This window comes from Diplodia corticola (genome assembly GCF_001883845.1).
Source record: "Diplodia corticola strain CBS 112549 chromosome Unknown scaffold24, whole genome shotgun sequence".
NCBI classification, from domain to species: domain Eukaryota; kingdom Fungi; phylum Ascomycota; class Dothideomycetes; order Botryosphaeriales; family Botryosphaeriaceae; genus Diplodia; species Diplodia corticola.
The window spans coordinates 392,046-408,505 of record NW_017971503.1 but is presented as its reverse complement, the minus strand read 5'-3'; the positions used below and the strand labels follow the sequence as shown (position 1 = coordinate 408,505).

At 58.2% G+C, this 16,460-nt stretch overlaps 6 protein-coding genes across 6 annotated transcripts; 4 read left to right on the top strand and 2 right to left on the bottom strand.

Annotated features, from left to right (window-relative positions):
• Nucleotides 1–244: 244 nt before the first annotated feature.
• On the bottom strand, nt 245–1,171 carry BKCO1_24000137 (uncharacterized protein; the record flags this gene model as incomplete). Its single annotated transcript, XM_020273096.1, has 3 exons — nt 245–846; nt 912–941; nt 1,000–1,171. The coding sequence occupies 3 exons, from the start codon at nt 1,169–1,171 to the stop codon at nt 245–247; spliced, it is 804 nt and encodes a 267-aa protein (XP_020130455.1).
• A 1,415-nt stretch (nt 1,172–2,586) lies between these two features.
• Nucleotides 2,587–4,067, top strand: BKCO1_24000136 (ring finger domain protein; the record flags this gene model as incomplete). The annotated part of the gene is made up of 6 exons (XM_020273095.1): nt 2,587–2,754; nt 2,804–2,903; nt 2,953–3,121; nt 3,174–3,267; nt 3,319–3,523; nt 3,601–4,067. 6 exons carry the CDS (start codon nt 2,587–2,589, stop codon nt 4,065–4,067), a joined length of 1,203 nt encoding a protein of 400 aa, XP_020130454.1.
• A 2,036-nt stretch (nt 4,068–6,103) lies between these two features.
• BKCO1_24000135 (oligopeptide transporter) lies at nt 6,104–8,600 on the bottom strand (the record flags this gene model as incomplete). Its single annotated transcript, XM_020273094.1, has 3 exons — nt 6,104–6,291; nt 6,365–7,541; nt 7,593–8,600. 3 exons carry the CDS (start codon nt 8,598–8,600, stop codon nt 6,104–6,106), a joined length of 2,373 nt encoding a protein of 790 aa, XP_020130457.1.
• Nucleotides 8,601–9,445: 845 nt separating this feature from the next.
• BKCO1_24000134 (translation initiation factor if-2) lies at nt 9,446–10,435 on the top strand (the record flags this gene model as incomplete). Its single annotated transcript, XM_020273093.1, has 4 exons — nt 9,446–9,499; nt 9,595–9,942; nt 10,003–10,372; nt 10,431–10,435. The coding sequence occupies 4 exons, from the start codon at nt 9,446–9,448 to the stop codon at nt 10,433–10,435; spliced, it is 777 nt and encodes a 258-aa protein (XP_020130456.1).
• An 842-nt stretch (nt 10,436–11,277) lies between these two features.
• On the top strand, nt 11,278–12,618 carry BKCO1_24000133 (uncharacterized protein; the record flags this gene model as incomplete). Its single annotated transcript, XM_020273092.1, has 1 exon — nt 11,278–12,618. The coding sequence occupies one exon, from the start codon at nt 11,278–11,280 to the stop codon at nt 12,616–12,618; it is 1,341 nt and encodes a 446-aa protein (XP_020130451.1).
• A 1,363-nt stretch (nt 12,619–13,981) lies between these two features.
• On the top strand, nt 13,982–15,538 carry BKCO1_24000132 (fad nad-binding domain-containing protein; the record flags this gene model as incomplete). The annotated part of the gene is made up of 1 exon (XM_020273091.1): nt 13,982–15,538. One exon carries the CDS (start codon nt 13,982–13,984, stop codon nt 15,536–15,538), a length of 1,557 nt encoding a protein of 518 aa, XP_020130450.1.
• Between the last annotated feature and the right edge of the window lie 922 nt (nt 15,539–16,460).

Below are 16,460 nucleotides of genomic sequence, written 5' to 3'. Positions count from 1 at the left end.
TGTTGCCAGAGTTGACTATGTTGCAACAAGCTCGTATCACTACTTACGAAGTATTGACTCGATGCATATATCCTTCTTGACATCTAGTCAGTATATACTTGTCAAACAATCGCGAGAGGCTTCTCAACCGTCTATTCTGGTCTCTATCATCTAGTCTAGTCTCCAAACATCTCGCAAACAGGGGTAATCACACACCGTCACACCTTTCGCCAACATCCTCATCAAAACCACACAGGTCTCCAGTTCAGACCTTCTCCCTCCACAGCGCCCACGCCGCCGTAATCCCCAACTTGATGCCCGCCACCACCCACAACGCATACTCGACCCCCCTCGTCGCCTTGGATATCCACCCCCCGGCAATGGCCCCCACCAGCGTCAACGCAAACGCCGCCGCCCTCCGATTCCTCTTCACGTTCGCCGTCAGCCCGGCCAGCAACGCCGTGTCGCTCATCAAATCGCACAGCAAGCTCGTCACCACCACCGTCGGCACCTCGCCCAGCCCCAGCGCCCTGCTGCACACAATCTGGCCCGCCGACTGGAAGCTCAGCAGCGCTATCGGCGCCAGCTCGTTCCAGTGCACGGCGGCGTCGGCCGAGCTCGTTCGCTGCGGCACCGCGCCGTCGATGGCGCCGCCCTGCACGATGGCCGCGGCGACGACGACGAACATGGTCTGCAGCGCGAAGGAGGTGGTGAGGGCGATGCGCCGTTTGGGGCCGAGGAGTAGCGAGAGCCGGCTGAAGAAGAGGGAGCCGAGGACGAAGCAGCCGATGGAGCAGAGGGAGCGGGCCCAGCCGTAGGGTTTGGTGTTTTGGTGCGACGCGCCGAGGGCGACGAAGATGGTGTTGCCTGGTGTTTTTTGTTTTTTTTTCTTTAGCGGGGGATGGAATGTTGTTGTCGTGGAAAGGTCCTACCGGTCTGCATGGATACGAAAGTGCTGTAGGCTGGAGTGAATTGGGTGTCAGTATTTGGATGCGGTCTCTTTTTGTGCATGGTGCTAACCGTTGTATAGTGTGCTGTCAGTCAAGCCGGAGCAGAGACAACAGGCCAAGAGCAGAATGTCCACGTGATTGGTGCTGAGTTCGGCCTTGAACCGCCGGGTAATGCGGTTGCTTGGGCGCTGCTTGGCCGCCAGATCGGGCGCATCGCGATCCAACTTGTTCTTGATGTCCATGGCGAATGTCGCTGGCTCCGAATGCAAGGATTGAGGAATGAGGGAGGCTCTGAGAGTGATTGGGAGGTGAGATTTTGACACGGCCTGTGCGTCATGGCGCGGCAATTCGGCACCCAGATCAATGGCGCGATCAAGCCGCAATCTCAACACCTTTTTCCTGACATCCTCTGAGAAGTTTACTGGTCGTTCCGCTTTACATACGCCAGCCTCAGCACTGCCTTCCACCTTGGAGGCTCAAATCTGTCTTCATTCTTCCATTCGCCTTTGTCATCCAGCCTGTCAGCATTTCGCGCTCTTCGCTCAGCGCCGGCATCGTCATCGTCTAGCCTTTTACAGCTGGTCTTCCCAAGCTTGCACACCGCTGAAGTTTGCATGCAGCATACACCAACCTGTGATAGTCAACGGAAGGGTATCGCAACATCAACTACATGCGCGTAGTCCCTTATCAGGAAACCAGAAGACACCCGGCTCGAGGCTACCCACCTTCGAAATGATGACGTTGCCGGTACCAATCAAATCTTTGGTTGAAAGCTTATACATTCTGGCCCCAACTCTCCGCTTCCCCGCCCTGTTTGCCGCCGCAAGCTGCCCGGGATCCGGTCAACCTTCACCGGCCAATCTTTTGCTGCACACATGTCATATCAGATCCAACTGGAAACAATAATAGCACTTCCATGTGTTCCAGTTTCAGGTTTGGCCAATCGGTAGCCATGGAGTCGGCGCTCGTGACGAGGTCATCGAATAACAAATGTTTCTCGCCAGCGACAACCCTGTGGCCAAGCACACGTACTATACACATCTCCGACTCCATCTGATGAGCGGTGAGGCACGAGAAATATACTCTCGATCCGGGATCCCCACAGAGATCGGGGTGTAGATAAGCATCATCTCAGGACGCGTATACCTTTACCGTCGTCACAATACACTCGGCACACTCGAACACGTAGCTCGGATCCTAGGCCGGGAAGCATATTCCTTTCCGCATCAAGCGTCTTCGAGACGGCTTCCTCGCTTACAGTGCAAATAGGACTTCGATGCGACCCCGCTAGCTACCCCCAGATCGGCGCATCTCCCCTCTATCGGCCAGAATTCGTGTGCATCGAACCTTATTACCTCCGGGCGCCCGTTCCGCTCTCGCCATCCAAGGGTTCACCTGCGCCACGCGTGCTGCCGCAGAATATTCTTTGCCTCCTTATACAAGGTCTCCCTTGCCCCGGCAATGCGGTGAATTTTCGTGCGTTTCCCATAATACCCAGATCGGCAGTGAATTTCACCATCTTTCCTGTGATGCAATACCTGCAATCTTTCATGAAGTCTGTCCCACCTTCTTTTGCGCTTCGCGGCCGTATACTTCCCGGGGACTTCCCATCGTTCCGACCACCTACGCCGTCGGCAGGGCGTGAGCCATTCACAGCATGGCTATCGATACGGTAAGAGAAGCACAGGTGCCTTTGGGTGGAAAGCTTGGGTGCATGTTCGTGTCTCTGGTAGGCCTGGCATTGATCTCGATATGCACCCTGAGGCGAGTACAGGGCATCAAGATAACCAAAGACCTGCCTCCATCCTTCTACTTGGTCATTGCCGTAAGTCAAGCCCTACAAATACAAGTCTCTGGAGCTAACTTCCATGCAGTTCTACGGCAGCTCTTTCCTCTTCGTATTCGTAGGCGCTGTATACCGAGATGCTGGCATAAACGCCTCAGACTATCGCTGTGAGGGGGCCATATTGATATGTAAGGCATTCGGAAGGATTTCAAAAGACAACGGCTAACGTCTGTCCAGGCCTCATTTTATACATGGTTTCCAAGCTCTGCATCTACCTCTTCCTCGTAGAACGGGCACACATCGTTCGGGCTTCAAGAATACCTCGGATGAAGGACCGCCTGTACTTAGTCAACACATTCGGCATGCTTTTCCCATTCACTGCCATCTTTATTATCAATGTCTACTAGTAGGACTCCCTTATATGTCGCATCGAAATCGCTCACTCACTTGCCTAACAGCAGATCCTCGTACATCAACAACGATGGCGTCTGCATGCTCGGCATCGACAGGCGCGCTCTCATCCCTCTGATATCATTCGACGTTGCTGTGAACGTAAGGGCCTCTTACAAATTTCACGTTGGGGAAGCTGCTTAACTTCTTCAGGCCTATCTGACCGTGCTGTTCCTCGTCCCACTTCACCGCCGCTATTACTCCAGCGAAGACAAACCCATCACGCTTCGAAACCTCGGCCTCCGCGCCTTTATCGGCTCCCTTTTGACATTGATAGCAACGGCCGGGAACTTGCTAGCTCGTGTCTTGTTGGATGACGAGCCGGGCTGGGTCTGTTTCATGTCTTGCAATTTGGATGGTAAGCACGACGGCGGTGGTGGTGTGCCGGGACGAGATCCATCAAGCGCACAGCTGCTAACCAACTCCAAAACACAGTCCTCTTCGCCGTCTGCGTCATCCACTGGGTCACCAAGACAGACGACAACACGGTCCGGCTGAGCCCGTACCAAAGACGCCTGAGCCAGGTCGGCCCGGCATGGAAGCAGCCGCAACTCCAACCACAACGGCCATGGTTCAAGCCGCAATACGCCAGTCAAACCCGCCAGTCGTGGCCCGGCAGAAAGGATGACAACGACAACGGCAGCAACGACAGATACAACGCCAAGGGTAGCAGTGCGCACACATCGGTCCGGCTGAAGGAGCAGCCATCGTTTGACTCCACACTCTGCAGCCCGGTGGCACAAGGGACGTTGGCGATCGAGATGGACACGATAACGGTGGTGCCGACGACGCGGCGGGAGGCGGAGCTGGATGTGGAGTTGCAGAGGTGCTGCCGGGGGGATACGTGGGATACGGTGAGCTCGAGGGGTATCTTGGAGGACTGCCCGAAGGACTTTGCTTGAGCGGAGAGCTTTCTGCTTGCGACGGGTTTGACGTGGGTTGTGTGGATTTTTGCACAGCGTTAGGCATTGGATTACCAAAGACGGGTAGGCGGCACTTCCAGGCGATGGACAATTAATGAACGCGTTCTTCTATCACCACTGCTCTTGTCCACCCTCACGGCATGAAATACTTGCATCATAATACATGCACAAGCCAAGCCAATCCACCAGGTACCCAATTCCATTCCCTTCCCACCCACAACCCCGGCCCCAGGGCCACGGAAAACCGACCGCGTCAACCCAACACAAAAAACCGCCTTGCACATGCTCAGCCGCCTTCCCCGCACTGAAACACGCCTTAAGCGCCACCCAAATCACCACGTCTTCCGCCTCCCACCTCTGACGGACCCGCCTCTGACGGACCCACCTCCGACGGAATCAGTCCACATCCCGTCCCGAAAACGTACCAGTCTTTTTTCCCACAATGCAAGGGAAGAGCGATCCTCGTGGCCGCGGCCCGGCATGTGGACCCCCCCTGCATCCCGCTCCCGCCGCCTCGTGGTCAAACGACGTTCATCGGCGTGCGCGTCTCGAATTTCCTTGCTGATCCCTCACTCACCTCAATACGTACTCACTTTCGCTCACTCTTGCTCACTCACTTACTTACTCATTCTCCCTCTCTCTTTGTCTTTTCTTGCTGGTCCTTTTTGTTCCGAGTTCCTACAGCCGCGGAGGTCAATTGACCTGCGTCTTTTTTTCTTTTTTTTACACCACCTCCGCAGTAAATTTCTTCTTCCCGCGTCTCCGTCCGTCTGAACGGACGAAAGGGGAAAATACGGGCGGTGCCATTGGTGCCGCCGGCTAGTCACTGCTGAGTCTTCTTTGCACGGATTCCTTTTCCCACACCCCATTGTGCGCCTCTCGTCAAGTTGGTGGGGAGGGAGGTGTTCTTGATTGGAGGAGGTAAACTGTGGGATCGATGGGTGTGTGTGTGTGTGTGTGTGTGGCTTCGACTTTTCTGAATGAAAAAAATAAAAAACCGAAACGCGAAGGTCTTTTTCATGTGCTCACTTATGCCCCGCACCCATGTCTCACGTGGCGAGAGCTTTTCAGGTGGAAGATGAGGGACGGAAAGAGGCCCTCGGGAGTTGGCGGCTTCTGCGAGGGGAGGGTGCAAAGGCTGGTTTTGAACAGTCCATGGCAGCGTGGTTGAAGCATGTTGTACAGACGCATGTAGGATGGGATCCAGTATTTCGCTGCATTCTTTGGCGGTGCGCACGGCTCGTGCTTATGATCCCTCTTCAGAAGATCGTATGCACACTTTGGAGCTTGAATCTTCACCTGGAAAACGCAGTTCAGTTTCATAAGGGAAAACGAAATCAACCTTCTCTACATGGTAGCGCGGGACAACGGCCACTGGATAAAACGCATGTTCACGTCTCGACGTGGGCGGTGGGTCTCCTTTCTTCAATTCAAGCCTTTTATGTACACGTCCGAGGCAGCAGCCCTTTGCGCTATCCGCCCGTTTCGAGTAACGGGTAATGATGATCCCGCAAGTGCTTAGTTGTACAACACATCATAGCATAATTGATCTGCGACCCTGATTTGCTATCGATCTACAAATGTCGCATTGCGGGATACCGCATCTGGCAAGCGTGGGAGAAGAGCCCAGAGCGCCTTGGTGCGAGCGTCGACGCACCAGCACACACCAAGCTTGTTGCACGGTCATGAGCTATAGAGTTTCTGATAGATCCGTGCTGTTGAAGTGAGGCATTAAAGCAAGTCATGTAAGCGGCATCAGTGTCGTGGCGGGCTGAAGTGGGAGAAGACGGGCGTTGTTAGCGTCCGACCACAAAGTAATTAATTAAGAGAAGGCGAAAGAGATTGAGCTCTACGGATGACTTACCATCGTATAGCTAAGTCCTAAGCACCACCGAAGCACTCAAAAACCAGGAGCAATAATGTACATTCATAACTTCATTGTCGTCTACTTTTGAAAAGCTTTTCGCAAGTCCGATATCAATTCCAAACGTGAACAGAAAGACAACCACTGGAAATCACAAGTGCGGCACAGCCAGACTAGCCAATAGCAGATTCACGATACTCAAAAGCCCCTCTCCAAGAATAAGACCGCTGGCGAGCACAATCAAGGGGGTCTCCTGCTTGCCGCGGTAGCGCAGCCAATACAGATTCATCAAGCCACCGATGGTCCTAGCAAGCGTAAAGGACGGCGTATTATACATGCCTACCAATTGTCAGACATGTCCACAACGGCAACGAAGGGAGGGGGGACAGGGAAAAAAAAAACTTGGACTTACCAACAGCCACGGCAATGCCGCCAGGAACGAATCTCGTCCACCGGCGCGTCCCAGCCTTCGTCTGCTCTCCCACTCGAATGGCCGTACCGACCGCAAACACCAGCCCAGCGCCCAACGCCCACTGCATCACCATAGGCGGCAAGCCCTTCCCCGTGACCAACCTCGCGGTGAAGATCCAAACGAAACCGGTCGGGACCTCGAAGAGCTTGCCGGGCACCTCGTAGACGTTGGTGTACAGCCGGTAGATGACGGCCGATAGCACGGCGCCGACGCCGGATCCGATCATCTGGCCCCAGAACTGCGCGTTGGGAGCGGCGCCCAAGAGGTGGCCCGTCTTGATGTCCTGCATGAGGTCTCCGGCTTGCAGGGCGCCCGACTCGGAGAGGGCGCCGGCGACGAGGTTGATGACGACGGCGTTCTTGTTGGTCGCGGCGTTGGGGATGGCGAGGGCGATGAGCAGCTGGGTGAGCTTGGAGATGCCGGAGACGGGGTTGAGGTCCGTCTCGCCCAGGGCGCGAACGCCCATGATGCTGAGCATCAGGGCGAGGAAGAGGCCGAGGATGTTCAGGCTCAAGGGGACGAGGTTTCCAAAGACGTAGTGCACGGCCCCGATGCTGAGACCGAGGGAGAGGACGAGGCCGATGAGAGTGGTACGGGTCGAGATGAGATGCTCGGGTGGGGCATCCTCTTCCTCGTCGGATGGATCACGTTTCAGGGTCTGAGTACCGTCAATGGCTGTGTAACCGTTTAGCGACTTGAGCGAGTGCACGTCAAACGAGAATATGTCGCTCCAAGTCCGCTGTCTGAAATGGTCAGTGAGCCTGGGCAGCCAGACGCGTGCATAGTTGACGAGGGGCCGCAGAATCAGCCAACCAAGGCTGACCAGCGAGTCAGCCAGCATGATGGCAAGACTGACCCACACGATCCAGCCTTTGCTGCCAGTCTCCCAGTCACTGACCGGGCCTGGGGCCCAGCCCTTGTTTTTTGCAAGAGGCGAGAGGAGGCCCCACCCGAGAATGGCACCAAGAAGCATGTGGAGCGTCGTTTCGGGCCCCATTATGATACCCTGGCCGATGTATGCTGGAGAAGGGTTCAGGGTCCATAGCCAATTGTGGGCCAAATGGAGACCGAAGATTGGCACGTCACGCAACTGGGGTACAAAGTAGGTGAAGACGGTCTGATCACACAATCAGTCAAGACTCACATCAACATGATGCAATGCACGTACATATACAGCAGAGACGCCGAAAGCTATGGTCAGCAGGCGAACCTTGGCCTTCCAGTCGCTCTGCGCATCCAAGCCGGTCCCCGCTTCGTTTTCCGCGTCCGTCTCCGGGAAGGTTTGGGGTGGAGGAGAGTCGGCACGGCCAACGAGCAGGTGTGAGCGCTCGCCATCATCACCGTCCCTCTCCTGCGTGTCACGATGGTCGTCCTGACGGATGACTTGGCCCTTGCCGTACTGGCCATGCAGCACGCCGATCATGAGGGCAGCCGCAGTGCCGCTCGGAAACTTGAGCTTCTCGCGTATTATAACCTGGCGACGCAACGGGACGGCAAAGACGACACCGAAGAAGCAGATGCCAACAGCCCAGACGATGAGCTTCCACAGACCTACATCCAGCGGACCGTTCTCCTCGGGCTTCAACAGATATTGCAGAGCGGGAATGACGCCGACGAAACCGCAGCCCAGCGGCATGGTGCCCACGCTGCCGGCGACGCTCTGGATCAGCACGTTCTCGACGGGCGAGAAGGGCAGGCGCAGATGGCGGGACATCAGGCGGAACCAGGCGAAGCCCAGCAGGGCCGAGGGCATGGCCATGCTGCTGACCCAGCCAGTCTGCAGGCCAAAGTATGTGTTGGAGAAGCATATCACGATGCCGATGGCGAGGCCGACGAGGATGCCGCGGAGGGTGAAGTTCTGAGGCTCGGCGGCGCGCTGAGCCAGGATAGAGCGGACGCGGGCAGGATCCTGCTGCAGCTCTGCATCGTCGTCGTCGGCGTCGTCGCGATAGGCAGGAGTGGGGGATTGCGGGTTCAGGTTGTTCGGCGGCGGCGACTGAGCGGGCTCAGGACGGGTGCCTCTGTCGGGGGCCATTTGGAGCGTGGCCAGCGGGATGGCGTGGACGTCGTCGGCGGCGAAGGGAGACACGACGGGCGGGCGCAGGTCTTCGGCAGCAGCGTCTGGCGATGGCGAGGGTGGTGGGCGCAATTGCGATAGCGCACGCGACTGAGCCATGTCGCTGATGTAACTGCTGCACGCACTGGTCACCCGCTATGGCGCAACCGGGCCGCATGCGACTGGCTGCCCTGGCTGCCCTTTTTCCGCGCGCCCTCTCGGGCGTTTGACCTCAGTCGCACGACTGCACCGCGGCCCAGGCCCGGTGGCTAATGAGCAGGGTGGCACAGTCGCGCAGTGGCATTATTTCATTCGGATGCGGAGGACGCGACGCGTGCTGGCCAAAGTCGCGGCAGCCTCGTCCCGGCCAGGAGCAGGCGCCGGCCTTCGCTGCGGCCGGGCGGCGGTTGTGCAGTGTCGGCCACTGGGCCTCGTCATAGGCATGCATTCAGCTTGGCCGGCCCCTTGTCGGTCGCACGCGTCTTTATGCCGCAGCCTGCTCTCACCGCTCTCCCAACCGGGTTCGCCCGCCGCAGGAGGCACGCCGCGCGCACCCCCCGTCGCCTCCCAACAGCACTGCCCGTCCCGGCCGTGGGCAATAATGATGATGAGGTGCAAACGCTGGCGCGCGCGCGCGGCGGAAAACCACACCCCCCAGCCCCCAATCGCGCGGGCGGCGTCACCGGTAGCGATCGCCAGGGAACGGAGGGCTGGCGGCTTCAGGCCGCGGTCTTTTTGGCCGTCTGGCCGCAGCTAGCGGGCACGGCGGTTCAGGTGTAGGGCTGCGATGATCCTGGAGAAATTTTGCGGAGGCCCTCTCCGAGACCCTCTCCCTGACGCTGCGGCGCCCACGCGCCTGCTTTCCAGAATTTATATAGCGCCCCGAGTCCCAAGCCTCCCCACGCACCACTCCTCTCCCCCACGTGCACCGCTCCGTCTTCATCCACTACTTCATCCCCGCAAGCATGCCGTTCATGGGCGACAGCGATTGGTCGGCGCCCTCGACGGGCGAGTGGTCGGTATGACTCCTCCGTCCAGCCTCTCTCCGTCTTGCTCCCTCCCTCCGTAAGAGCGATTGTCGGCAACACTCACCCGCCAACAATGTGCTTTTAAGGACTCGCTGTACATGGCCTTCCCCGCCGCCAAGTCCAAGGCGCGGGAGGCAAAGCCCAAGCCCAAGCCCCAGCCCCAGCGGCCGGCCTACATGAAGCACAAGAACCACGCTTCAATGCCGCACCTGGGCCAGGCCCAGCAGTACGTCTTCCGCCCGGCCACGCACGCCGCCAGCGTCGACGCCCAGCGCCACCCTCCCGCGACCAAGCCGGCCTTGAAGCGCTCGCAGAGCCTCACCACTCGCGCCTCTCAGCCCGTGCCCGAGCACCAGCAAAAGGTGGAGAAGCACGTCCACTTTGTCGACGAGGGCTACGGCTCGGCGTCGACGTCGCCGGCCACGAGTCCGAAGGTCAGTCGCAGCCGCCTGGTGTCGAGGCAGCCCCAGCAGCCCCAGCTCACAGCTCTGTAGCAAGAGCCCAAGAGCGACCACGACAGCCGCCCGTCGACGGCCGACTCGGACTTTGAGCAGCTCGCATCGTCGCAGCAGCAGCACAAGACCGAGCCGCCGTCAAAACCGCGGCGCAGCAGGACTGACGCTCAATTGGCGCCGATCACCGTCACGCCGCAGAGCACAAGTCCCACCCGCGGCGCTAAAGGCGCGGCGGCTCTTTCGCAAGCGAAGGCCCAGCACGTGTCGCGCCAGCGCCTGTCGCGCACCTCAACCGCGCCCGCGTCCGCCGCAAGTCAGGGCCAGGACTCCAAGATTGCGGGCACGGGCGGGTCGTATCGCAATGCCAACGGCAACATCTGCTTCGACGAGTTCAGCTACTTTGGCGCAAGTGAGTTTTCGGCGCAGATTGCGACATCGGCGCGTGGAGCGGCGCTAACAGGTTGCAGTCTAGCGGATGATGGAAGGCATCCGTCTGTAAAACAAGGATCCGGGGCCGGCGTTGCAGGGGACCAAAATATGGGTTTGATATTCGACCATTAGCTACCGCTGCCGACGGTGTAAAACAGCGCGCACTTTGAATTTTATCCGTCTGCCAATCACGGCTTTTTTGATCTCACCCTTCCCCGCAATTTCGCTCTGACCAAGCTGCGCCCGGTGTCGTTTGTTGACTTGTTGCCGGCTGTCTGCCCACCTTCCCTGCTACACACACTTGCATCCCGGACGACTCTCACTTCACTGTGTGCCTCTGCATACTCACCATGGCCGCCACCGCATTTCAGGTCCGCCTAGCCCCAGGCACCCGAGCCGCCACGGTCGCTCTAACCACCACCCTGACCCCATAAATATAGGCACCACCATCCTCCGTGCACCAACCATGTCCGCAACCTCTACAAACAAATCCCTTTGGTCACCCCCAAAGGTCCTGGAGGCCACCTTCGCTCGACCCCCGACTCTTCTTCGACTTTTCTCCCGCAAACCCCAGCAGTAAATACGGCCCCATGTGCATCGCCACGGCAACCGACGACATACCCACCCCGGCCGACATGTCGCCGACGGCCCCGCCTGCGCCAAGAAGACTTGCCCACCCGCCCCGGCTGTCATCGCTCCCCAAGTGTCCGGTGCAGATCGACGGCAGACTTGTCAGACAGCGCCCCGAAACCCACGTCAGTCGCGTCTCGCGGCTGCGCGACCCCAGAGCCGCCGCCGCCGGCCTGGGTGGCGGCCCGCAGAGACAGCCTGCCCGAAGCACGCGACTCGTAGATACTACTCTCTCCGAGGTACGTACATAGACATATGCTCCCAGCAGCACCTCTCCTCTCACGAGGGAAAAAAAAAATCCCGCCATTATATTCACACAGCCAGCTACAGGCAGCGCCACCACCACCCACCGCAGACAACAGCAACAACAACAACAATGCTTCCCGCCCACCACCATACCGCCGTCCGCACCCGCACCCGCACCTCCACCAGCGCCAGCGCCGCCGCCGCTCGCCCGACCCCAACTTCACCCCGCCCACCCTGCGCCGCACCCAGCCCCTCGCCACGTGGGTCACCCTGACCGGCGACGCCCGCGCCGTCGCCGCCGCCTTTGGTGATGACGACGCTGCTGGCACCTTCGACGCCGCCACCGCTACCAGCACCACCACCAGCAGCAGCAGTATGTTGCTGAACCCGGCCCCGCGGCGCAGGCTGCGCAGGGCGCCGCCGATGGCGATGACGGTGCCGATGCCGATGTCGATGCTGCAGCAGCCGGTTACCGCTTCGCCCCCTGGGCTTGGTGGTGATGCCACTGCTTTGAAGTCGCTTGGGCAAGGTGACGATGCCGATGCGGGATCTGTGCCGCCGGGCCTGAATTCGAACTCGGCTCTGCGCGGTGGCGGCAGTGGCGGCGTCTTCACCACGCTGCGCCGCTGCCCGGGACGGCGGCGGCTGGGGATGTCGACTCTCTGTCGTCTCGGCGGTGGTGGTGGTGGTGGCGGTGGGGGGTCGGAGAGCGAAGACGAGGATGGAGACGAGGATGGAGACGAGGATGGAGGAGAAATTGTCGTGGACGGCGTGAGAGACGGAGGGCAGCAGGGGCGCAGTACGACGACGCCGCCGGGTAGTCCCGAACACGAACACCACCACCACCACCACGACAATGAGGTAGTGATGGAGGAGGAGGAAGAGGAGGAGGAGGAGGAGGAGGAGGAGAGGGAGGGGAACGACGACGCCGCCGACAACTCCGCCCGGACAGCCGCGTGGCTCGTCGCCCAGCAGCAGCTCTCCAAGGACGGCCGCCACGACAACGGCGACCTCGACGACGACTACAGCGTGAGCGTGTCCTTCCTGTCGCCCTCGCGCCGCCGCCGCTCCCCCTACTTCGCCGCCGACGCCCCGCTGCACTCGCCGACGGACGAGCTGAAGGCCCTGCTGTCGCTGGGCAGCGACGAGGAAGACGAAGACGAACTGCTGTTCGCTTCTGCTGCTGCTGCTGCTGCTGCTGCTGCTTCTCCTCCTGCGCACGTGACTGCCGCCGCGGCGGAGACGATGACGACGATGCCGATGAGGAGGAAGAGGAGAGGGCTGGCGAGGACGATGGCCGGGAGGTTCAGGGTGGGTGAGGGTGGGGGGTTGGTGTTGGATGCGGAGTAGGAGTAGTGGGGAGCTTGGGGGAGGGAGGGAAGATCAGGATGGTGATGACGACGACGACGACGACGACGATGATGATCATGATCGGCTTGGGTCTTTGTTTTATTATTTGTTCTCTTTTCCGGGATGGCTGGCTGGCTGTCTTGCTGGCTACTGCGGCCTGGGATTGGCTTGGCTTGGCCGGCGGCTTCTTCTGGCATTTTTGACGGGAGTTGCTTTTTGTTTTGCGGGCAGCATGTGTGGCTGGTTTTCCTTTTTTTTCCTGGCTGTTTTCTTCTTCTTTTCTTTCCTTTGGAAATGGCGTGCCTTTGGCATACTAGACTCGGAAAGCATTTGGAAGGGGGGAGGTAGCTGCATACGCCTCGTGAGGCCGGTTTGCATCATCTGGGCGTTCTTTGGGTCTGGATTTGTTTTCTACTTCAGCATTTCCGAGCAAGCACTTGCATGGACGGTATTCTGAGAGCATTTGAGCGGTAGATGAAAGCGTTGCTTTCTTGGTGCAGAAGGAGCTTTTGGCTATATTGTTGCGGTTTTGAATTGAATACCCTATGCTCATGAGCTTCCTGTGTTTTCGGCAGTCATCTGGGTTGACTATTCGCATCGTACTATAACTTCCTAATATGGCGCTTGTGGAAAGTGGAAATTCATGTAACCATCTGGGCGTTCGTTGTTTAAATGCACCTGTCTATCCACGTTAAGAACATTTGTGTTATTGAGTCTGCATACCGACGATATCAAGGTGCTTTTTATACTTGATTAACTACTTCATGTAAAAGCCTAGATAAAGTGCTGTAGAAAGTGAAAAACGGATTATGGTAAACAACTACTTCTGAGATGTCCAACGATGCTGACTACCTGTCGGGGCAGAGAGTCATATCATGGCGGAGTCAATTGGAACTTCTATAGATGACGGGACACAATCACATGTCAACGCCATGCTAGACATACCCGGAGATCCCTTTCCAATCGCTCCTCCCCACACGTCGCTGGAAGAACAAAGCTGATAAACCGATTTCCAGTTATTACAAAGACCCCAAGTCCACTCAATGTAGCTTTTAAAAAGCACTGTCACTCGCGATGGAGTCACTTTACTCGGATGATTTCCTAGAATCTGTTGGCAGAGCTTCAGCTTACCCCACCACCTAGCCCCTGGGCCCCCAATCAGCACTGCTGTTCGCAAATAGAGTTCCTCCTGGTTCCGGAACACAATCGAGCCAACCAATCAGACGGCAGATCAGCGTTGCAGCATTCCAGACTGCGGGGATATACTTAACCTCGACAACGCGCGACCAGGTTCCCCACGATCCGACTTACTCGCGCTCCACGCCCACCCACTCACTCCCCTTCCCGCCATCCTCTCGCAACGATGATACAAAAACCGGCTTCGGCGGCGCCAGCCGCACGGCTCGAAGAGGACGACAACGACAACGACGACGACAACACGCCGCCATACTACGACCCCAACGAAGACTCGCAAGACAACAACCTCAACGACTACCTCGACCCCGACGACGACGACGACGACGACGACAACAACAACCCCTCCTCCTCCTCCTCCTCTTCCTCCACCACGCCCATCTCCTCCCCCAACGGCAAACAACGCATCACAATCATCGGCACCGGCTGGGCCGGCCACACGCTCGCCACATCCCTCGACCCCCACAAATTCGCCATCACCATCATCTCGCCGTCCCCCTCCCTCGTCTACACTCCCCTCCTCGCCCGCGTCGCCGCCGCCCCAGCCGCCCCCGCCCCCCACCTCGCCGAGGAGCCCGTCCGCAACCGCGCCGGCACCCGCAACCGCATCCGCTACGTCAAAGCGCGCGTCGAGAGCGCGGACCTGGCGCGGCGCCGGTTGCGCGTGAGGACGGCGTTCGAGTGGCCGCGCGGGGCGGATGACGAGGAGAAGGTGGTGCTGGATGACGACGACGGGATGCGGTTCGACGTGCTGGCGGTGGCGCCGGGGTGCGTGGCGGATCTGCTGGGCGATGTGCCCGGGGCGGCGGAGTACGCGCAGTTTGTGCGGACGGCGGAGGATGCGCGCGTGCTGCGGCGGCGGTTGTTGGAGCTGCTGGATAAGGCGTCGGTGCCGGGATTGACGGAATGGGAGCGGCGCGATCGGTTGCGGGTTGTTGTTGTGGGTGGGGGGCCGGTGGGGTGGGAGCTGTGCGTGGAGGTGGGGGGGTTGGTGCGCGGGGAGTTGGGGAGGTTGTATCCGGGGGTGGTGGGGTTGTTGAGGGTTGTGGTGTTTGATGTTGGGGCGCGGATACGGAGTGCGTATGAGAGGAGGTTGTATGAGTATGCGCGCGAGAGGTTGGTGGGGCGGGAGGGGGTCGAGGTGAGGGTGGATGCGCATGTCGAGCGCGTTGGGAGGGAGGAGTTGTGGACGAAGGAGGATGGGCGGGTGCCGTGCGGGTTGGTCATCTGGGCGACTGCGAATACGAATGTGCCGCTGGTTGAGCGGCTGGATGCGAAGAAGTCGAGTGGGGGGCTCGTGAGGCTGCTTACGGATAGCCGGTTGCGGGTTTACAAGCCAGAAGGGGAGGTAGAGGCCGATGGGAGTGGTGATGTTGATGATGATGATAAGGTCTGGGAGGGCGTCTACGGGTTGGGAGATGCGTGCGACATCGAGGGAGCGCCGCTTCCGACTACGGCTGAGGTCGCGGTGCAAAAGGCGAGGTACCTTGCGAGCGTCTTGAACAGCGGCTCCGAGACGCCGTACAAGTACCGTCCGAAGGGTTTGGCCACTTACCTCGGCGGCCATGATGGAATCATCCAGGACGGGGAGTGGACGGGGAAGCTGGCTTGGCTGTCTTGGAAGCAAGGCAGCTCGGCGTGGACGAGGAGCTTTAGAACGAGGTCGATGATGTTCCTCACATGGGGATTTAATAGGCTGTTTGGGACAGAGTTGGCAAGACTTTGAAGATAACGCGAGACATTGGCGCAACAATGGAGTCAGTCGATTTTGTTTACACTGCGAATGTGTTTCTGAAAACTGCTGCTCGCTGCAATTATTGAGTGCTCATTTGTCTAATACAAGATGCAGATTGCTCCTTTGAGATATTACAGAAACTCGCCTCACATGAATCCACCTCTATAATGCCAGTCTGTCACTTCCATTAAAGCAGTATGGACGTCTTTCAAAGCTTCCAGTATTGCCTTGTCCAGTAGGTGTGAATTTGACTGTCGACCCTTAGATAGTGACCCATTGAGTCCAAATACGCCATGATAACTGCAGTGTCACAATTACCAATAACACGAAGTATTTCTGGCCTAGTAGACGAGCGCTTAGTTAGATGGGTGATTTTGATCGTTGCGTGAACATCCGCAAACGCCGCTTTGGTAGAGTGTCCCGAACGATCCGAAGAACGAACAAAACGACGTCAGTAAAACTGACACATGTAACAGTGAAGAGTATGGAAATATTACATTCAAGTACTGAGCTCCGGATGAAAGCAGGCAGACATGAGCGGCAACGATAGGAATGACTGACCCCTTGCACTTTGATCAGGGGCAGACAAATGAACGGAAGTCGGCAAGGAATACGTCCGTACTACAAGTGCAAGAGGCTGGATCGACAGCGGAAGACTTCCGTCCCTGGCGCGATATAATCTCGTCGAAGCTATGAAACTCTATCGACGATGAAGTTGGTTTTTCCAAGTATCGAAACACTTAGCTGCTTCACATCAGTGCCTTTAGCGTTAAGCGCAGCTCCTTTTCGAGCGATGGGTAACAGAGAGCGAAAGCTGACCGCACAGCCGACTTTCGATCCGAGCAACATTCAGCCCCGCCCCACCCGTCCAAACACTTTCACACTCCCTTTCGTGCGCGGACAGCTGAAATCA